The sequence below is a fragment of the Poecilia reticulata genome, linkage group LG5, assembly GCF_000633615.1.
Source record: "Poecilia reticulata strain Guanapo linkage group LG5, Guppy_female_1.0+MT, whole genome shotgun sequence".
Classification (NCBI taxonomy): Eukaryota; Metazoa; Chordata; class Actinopteri; order Cyprinodontiformes; family Poeciliidae; genus Poecilia; species Poecilia reticulata.
This window is the reverse complement of record NC_024335.1, coordinates 11,410,218-11,417,621: the sequence shown is the minus strand read 5'-3', so window position 1 is coordinate 11,417,621 and position 7,404 is coordinate 11,410,218. Positions and strand designations below refer to the sequence as shown.

Sequence of the window (7,404 nt, the reverse complement as noted above, 5' to 3'; positions counted from 1 at the left end):
CCATCCATCCATCCATCCATCCATCCATCCATCCATCCATCCATCCATCCATCCATCCATCCATCCATCCATCCATCCATCCGCTGGTCCCCACCTCCAGCGGTCATTAGGTTAAAGGTGGAGCCAACCCATTACAAGGGAACAGAGATACTGGCAGGACTTTGCAACCCATCCTACTAAATTAATAAACGTGAAATATTTAGGCCAAACCCAAATTTAATTTGTTCCAAAATGGTTGCACCTGCAAAAAAGCCTTAACATAATACACATTTTGTGTTTTCTCTTCTGTAATAATGGTTCCTTTACATATTTATATTATGTATTTGTCCACTGGTTTGCCTTATTGTCCTTCATCCTGCGCTGACATGTTTTACTGACGCAGCTTACATTTTGTTAAATAAGGATAGCATGTAAATAACATTTTGACAAAAGCTTTTTGTTTTTAGTCCTCTGCCCCCCCAAAAAAAACAAAGAAAAAGCTTTTCTTACCAGCAACTTCCTTGACCAGTACGGGCTCTGGGAGAGTGACAGGGGGGCTGCGGCCTCCTTCGTTCACAGCCACCACACGGATCTTCAGGCGGTCACCGGTGGTCTGGTTCTTGATGACGTAGCGACTGGACTTCTGCAGGTCCTCATTGACCGCTTTCCAGTCCTCAGCTTGATGGAATATTGACATATAATGAAGTTTACTGAATGTTCTATGAATGCAGGAGCTATTTCACAGACATTACATTAAGATTCGGTTATTTTTCTGGACCCCCACAAAACACATTTGCTCTGATTGGATCTTTTTTTTCTAGCCATCAAAATGTTTTCCAGACACGCAGACAAACTGATTTAAAGTAATACAGTTTTGTTTAGATTTGTTTTTCATTTGCTGGCATTATTAAGGTAACAATGCTCACAATGAATGCTTTCATACAAACATTTTCGTTAGCTTCTTGGTTTCCTACTGCGTTAACATCACTTTTCCAGAGAAGTACACGTTAATTGACATTGTTGCCCCTACTTTAGACCCTCATGACTGTCTGAACTAGAAATAATATCATGTTTATTTTGCAAGAAAATAACATCCAGCAACTCTGGACAATGTCTACACTTGACAAAACACATTTTGCATGAACTGCTAGAGATACAAAGTCAAAAGGAGTCCAAAGTTTAAGTAATCATTGTTGTTATGTTTTCTTCAGCTACTGATGTTTACAATGTGTTAAATTGAAAGAAAAATAAAAAATAAAAAAAGCAACTCCTTATTTGTTTCATTATAGCATTCTGTACATTGTGATCTTAGTCTACCATCTTGTTTTTTTTTTTAATGCAATATTCTTTTCTCTTAACTTTCTGCCCAGCAGCGAATGTTTTCGCACCTTCAGTTTTCTGCCTTTGCAGGTCATAACCAAAAAGCTACGTTAGCATAACTTTTTGGGACAGTTTAGGTAAATAGTGCCTAGTAAAGATGGCATTCTGCAAAGTTTTGTAATTGAAATAACAGTACATAGTACATACAAATTGTGTATTTAACTAATCACTTTGTGTGTGTTTGCTAAATGAAGCCTTCACTCAGCCACTGCTGAGATTAGCCTACTACTGTAAGTCTAAAAGCAGGACCTCCAGTAGGACCACACCAACCCTGAAATGCCTCTTCCCTTCTAGGGAGAGGTTAGGTAGCTCATGAAATAACTGAGAGGCTGACACTTCAGGGACAGCTGCAACTGATCTGGCTGACCCAAATTAAAACACCAATTTCACATTTTCCTCAATGGATCTAAAATACTATCAGAGATTGTGTTGAAAACTCAGACCTTAATACACATACGCATGCCAAAACCAAAATCAGCCGTCTACAGTACATCTTTCACAAGATGATTCAAAGGTCAGCCTTATATTGCACACAGTTCAAGGCACAGAGGGACTTACTTCCATCCTTGCAAACTTCAATGACATATCCGTCCAGACCAGAGTCCCCAATGGTCTCAGGCTGGCTCCAAATGATGGTCACTGAATTGTCATTTTTGTCTTCAACAAACAGATCCACAGGGGCGCTTGTGGGCTCTAGGAATAATTGTTGAAACATTGGTTAATTAGCTAAACATGATTTTACTCTCATTGATCTTTTTCTTTTGGAGCAGAGTCTCACCTTTGGGTGGAGGAGGTGGAGTGGGTGGCTTAGGTTCTGGTGCAGGTGCCTCAGCAGGAGCTTCCCCTAGTGGTGAAAAGAGAAATGTTTTATTGTTTGCAAAAATGATGAGCAGTTTTAGTTTACAGCAAGTTTTGTGTACATTTGTGCTCCTATTTTTTATAAAAAAATATGGGAGTATATAAACACTTTTCCAGAGTGGTTTACCATCAGCAGGAGCTTCTGACTCTGCAGCTGGAGCAGCGCCCTCTGTGGCTGAAGCAGAAGCAGCTATTATTAAATGTTAGATATTATTAATTAGTGCTTTAAGCAGATGGGACATGTTTTGACAAATGCTTATGCATGTCTTGCGACTGTAAGCGTGAGAAATGATAATAAAGAAGTCAAACAGTGAGCTGAGCTTTAGTGAGAATAGGATGACGGCTTATAATTTTCCTATTTCGGTTTTTGTATTTTACCATCAGCATCAGCAGCATTAGCGGGTGTTTCCTCTGCAGCAGGAACAACTGGTGAGGTTAGTAAAAGACACTACAGTTTAGAGAAGCCAGCTTTCCTATAATAGGAGGTCGGTTTAAGATTAGATGCTCCACTTGCTGCTGTTATACTTTTAGCTGGGACCACAGTTGCTGCAAAAGCAGCTGATGATTCCTCAGTAACAGGTGCAGCAGCCGACTTATATGTGGAACCAAAAGTACCACTATTAAAATATGTTTATACACTAAAAAGTAAAATTTGTTAAGATTTAAATAGGAACAAATTCATGTATTTTGTTTTAACAATTTAACAAGTAAGCATATGCATATGCAGAACACTATATAGTAATATTTCACTGTATTATTTTATAGGGGTGTGTTGCAGCACATCATGAATTTATCTTAACTCTAAACCCTAATTCTGAAAGTTAGTGAATGAATCAACACTGTTCTAGTCAAGATGATTGGATAGGGTTAAGGTTGTCCAATCAATCTTATTTGAAAAATCATAATTTCTGCCCCGTTAGGGCACTTTTGGAACTCTATAGAGTGTTAGCGGATATAACTAATTGGCTTGGCTTCCACATGATGAATTTGCCATAAGAACCAGAAACAAGTGATAGGCTGTAACAAGTAAATATGAATTTCAAGTCGCCTATAATGCAGTAAAGCTTAGCAATCAAAGAAAAAAAAAAGGCTGCAACAGAAGCGGCAACTCAGCTCTATTGGGGAAAGCAGTACAGCTGGAGCAGATTTTAGAGTGATTCGATTATAGTAAATATATGTAAATAATATCTTTTTTAAATTAGCAACAAACTAAGTTTTAACGAGTTCTTCACATGAATGCTTATTAAATAATGTGCCATTAACAGCTCATTTCCATCAATGAAAGAAGGCACTTTAGATGTAATTATTACAATGCTCTCTGGTTGATTTTAAAAGCCTGGGAATTCTCACTAGAACAAATAGGAACCCTCACACGTGCGTAAAGGTAACGAAGATCTTACCAAGACCCGCACAAACATATTACGATTAATTGAACTCCTTATAACATATCCAAGGTCCTCCACGGAGAAAAAAACCCACATTTAAACTATTGTTTGTCCTTAATAAGTCAGCGTGGTGTTCAGCCGCTGCCGACATTACCCTCAGCAGGTGCCTCTCCCTCAGCTGGAGCGGCCTCCGCGGGGGCTTCCTCGACGGGAGCAGGCTCCGCGGCGGGCTCGGGAGCCGGCTCTGGGGCTGTTTCCTCTTTTTTCTCTGGTTCTTTCTTGGCCGCCTTCTTGATCGGGGCAGGCTTGGACGGCATGTTGGAGGTCGCAGCGAATTCCCAACTCAGTTAAGTCCTTTAGACTGTATCCAATGCCATCATTCCTCTGGGGGATTCAAGGCTTATATACGGCTCTGCACGATAAGTCGCCGCCCCTTTAATGAGCTGCATGTAATAGACACTAAACATGACGGATGACTCAGAACATCATGTCAAAAGAGAATCAGCATATTTAAATCTCTCGTGACATCATCTTTTGCAATTAGTATGTCTGATAAAGTTTACATTCATTACTAGTTGCTGTATTTTATCAAAACAGATCTGTCTTCTAAATGAGATTTTAGATCTCAGAGACAAACTATAAAAATAAATTTTATCTGCATATAAAATTTAGCAGATCTGTCCAAGTACTTTTCCTATGCTGTTTTTGGAGTCAAAATGCACACATTAGGACAATAAATAAATATGACATGTATTTTATTAAATGCCAACAAACAGTGATGAGTGGATGAAAGCCTTCAGGAGCACCATTTATCCATCTATTGGACCCAGCTCTGATGAAATGTATTTTTCTATAGGATGCTTTCTTTTTCCACCTCAACAATTGTTGCTGCATCCAGAATGTTGACCAACTGTATTTACAGTCTTTACATCGATGTCCTGTACAAAGTAGATAAATCAAATTTTACAAAGGATTATTTTAAAAAAAGAAATATCAAATATTTGAGTATTTTAAAAAAGAAAATGTCTAATATGATTTTTTTCCCCTAAAGTATATGGTAAGGTGAATTTTTTTGTCTCATCACACTGCAAGTTTACATGCATTTACAACACCTATGAACCCTTAACATATGCACATCCGTGACATTACAAACAGCATAACTTTTTTAAAATCTTAGTTTAGTCCACAACAAGCTTTGCAAAAATATGACTATTCAGCAACCTGTATTGGCCTAAGAAATCAGATTGAGAGCTGATTTAGGCTCAGTTTGAGCTTAAATTGTCTTTGACAATTCATAGCTTAAGTTACATTTCTTCTCTTGTCATTCATAAACATAAAATGTATCAAACAGCTTACAATTCTTACCTATCTTTTGAACCCTGTCTTTAAATTCCAACTACTTTAAGGCTATGTCTGACTGGCTGAAACAAACTTGTATCACTTGTTTTCTTGTGATACATTTTGATCCAAATCAGGAACGTAGGAAACACCAGATGAGAGCACAAAGCAACTGCATGTGACGTTAAGACCTCTGCCAATTGCCGACACCAGTAGAAGTTGCTGCATAGTCCTGATACACCAGTAAGCAAACACAAATCACAGTTTATACAGAGCAACAGGCACAACAACCAGAAAATGAGATGAAAAGCTGGACCTGATGGCTTTAGTCAACCTGCAGAAACGGGTTGGAGTGTGGCCACTGGCCTTTTGATACCTGGAATATTTACAGCAATGACGCTAACTGGTATTGTTTTCTCTTCAATCAAATAATTTGTACCAGACAAAGCAGCAGAAACACAATCTAAATGGTTACACTTCCTTATCCTGCTGTCATTAAAGTGGTCCAACATTCAATTAGCGAAAATAATGGTCAGTTTGTGATGATGGATATTGCACAACCATATATCCTACATTTCATGTACTTCAAAAGGACCTCTTTACACAATTCTACATCGAGCACCTAATAAAGTTTTTATCTGTGTCTATATAACACTATTTTGCTGTGTCGCGTACCCAGATTATTCTCAGAGGAATACTGCACGACATTGAAGAGGGTACACACGACACAATGTCTCACGTTACTTCAGAACGTCTTCAACACTATTTAACATGTAAGGTCATATTTCCGGTTTGACAGAAATGACACCAAACGTTTTGCTAACCTACTCTGCAATACAATCCTAAAACATTTTGGGGCCTTTTTTTTTAAGCATCATACGAATCTAACCAATACTAATATGCATGACTGGTGAGAGACTGTTTAGTTTGTAAAGTGTAACAACTGTGGTGGATGAATTCACCATGTGCAGCTTTGGAGTTGCTCTGCTCAGCCATTGTTAAACGTGTTTTGAAGTACTTTGATAAGGCTTCTTTGAAGAGCACCTACTACATAATACTATTGTACACTTAAGTGTTTCATAAACATTCATAGCTGAACTTAAACTAAGTTGACAGTCAATATGCAAAGTCAAAGTAAAATATTTGGTTCAGTATATTAGATTTTTTGCACCAACTAATGCAGATAAATAAACTGCAGCACAGCCTGATTGTATATACACATTATATACACAATATCATGGGGAACATTTGAAACAAATGTGCTCTTTTGAAGATAAATTACAATCTGAATTGGATTCAGTAAGCATTCACTCTTTTGTTTTGATCAAACAGTGTTTCTTATCTTATGTTATCCCTGTGTAGTAAGTATCTCATACCTGATATTTATGGCAGCCTTAGTGGCACTGCTTGTCTTCTATGAAATAAAACTCTGTTAAGTGCTTCATAAAAGTGGTGTTACAGCCACAGAGCAATTAAATCACATCACTGATATTTAAGCTCAGTTTTATATAAAAGAGTATGACAGCAACATTTCCTATGAAATAAAAAAAAAATTGAAAGTTTAATCATTTTCATTATAAAATGATAATGATGAACTGAAATAACAATATATATAGGAACCTGGGGAAATAAAGAATTCCTGACTGAATAGTTGTAATAATATTTATGAAAGCACCAGTAAACTCTGCTTAGGTTGAGGTGACATGAACATCTCTGCTGTTAAGGCATTTTTCACCTGCTGGAGTTGTAAAGTTCAGGATTGCATATGTATTAAGAATTGGCCTTCAAAGGCTTTCTGTATACAGTAGATATGTACCAAAGACTTTTGCGTTTAACAGTAGTGTCTGTCATGCTGTCATACTCTTTTCCAAAACAAGGTCAATGCTATTAAGGTAAGAGACATTTGATGAGAACTCACTATCTCAGGACGCACTTAAGGAGAAAACAGGATGGACGGTGCGTGTTTTTGTAGGAATCCCCTGATTTGGTGCAAACACCAATGGATTTCAGCGTAAACAGTTAGCACCAATCTAATAGTACTGAGGGCAAATGTGGTGGTAAATTGTTATACATAGTCTTGTTATAGAATATAGCTTTCTATTTATTAGAGCTTCAGTGTTCATATATGCATGTGTTTTAATAATCTGAATCTAAATTTAAAAGTTTCATCCACTCTCTATGGTAATGATAGCTAAACTCTCTCCAAAATTATTTCTTCCAGATCACACACTGCTCCGACACAGTGAAACACATAAAATTAAGTAAAATCTTTAGTGCTGGGTCATTAAGTCTGAGTTGTCTGTTCAGAGCTTAGGCAGATCTTCTTTATCTGGAGATTCAATGTAGTTAGCAGCCTCTTGAAGTTTCAGAAGCATTGCCATCTGCAGAAAAGGGAAATAATTCAGAAACAAGAACCCAAATCAAAAATGTGACACAAAGTTCATAGCATGGCACATTTTGTCCT

General features: G+C 37.5%; 2 protein-coding genes across 19 annotated transcripts in view; both read right to left on the bottom strand.

Moving 5' to 3' along the window:
* mybphb (myosin binding protein Hb) overlaps positions 1-3,988 on the bottom strand; it is a 12,011-nt gene extending 8,023 nt beyond the window's left edge. For 2 of the 3 annotated variants that reach the window (XR_533693.2, XM_008409000.2), the window contains exons 1-5: positions 3,757-3,988; positions 2,345-2,392; positions 2,138-2,203; positions 1,918-2,052; positions 490-657 (exon numbers count right to left, since the gene is read on the bottom strand). Coding sequence is in view for 2 of the 3 variants with exons in the window: in XM_008409000.2 (XP_008407222.1) it covers positions 490-657; positions 1,918-2,052; positions 2,138-2,203; positions 2,345-2,392; positions 3,757-3,919 (580 nt within the window). In the remaining variant the exon portion in view is untranslated. The remainder of the gene's footprint in view (positions 1-489; positions 658-1,917; positions 2,053-2,137; positions 2,204-2,344; positions 2,393-3,756) is intronic. The other variant, XM_008409001.2, reaches the window with a different exon arrangement.
* Positions 3,989-4,340: 352 nt separating this feature from the next.
* Positions 4,341-7,404, bottom strand: part of nav1b (neuron navigator 1b) — a 65,627-nt gene continuing 62,563 nt past the window's right edge. For all 16 annotated transcript variants that reach the window (XM_008408986.2, XM_008408987.2, XM_008408988.2 and 13 more), the window contains one exon: positions 4,341-7,321. In XM_008408986.2, coding sequence (XP_008407208.1) covers positions 7,244-7,321 — 78 coding nt within the window. In that variant the 3' untranslated portion in view covers positions 4,341-7,243. The remainder of the gene's footprint in view (positions 7,322-7,404) is intronic.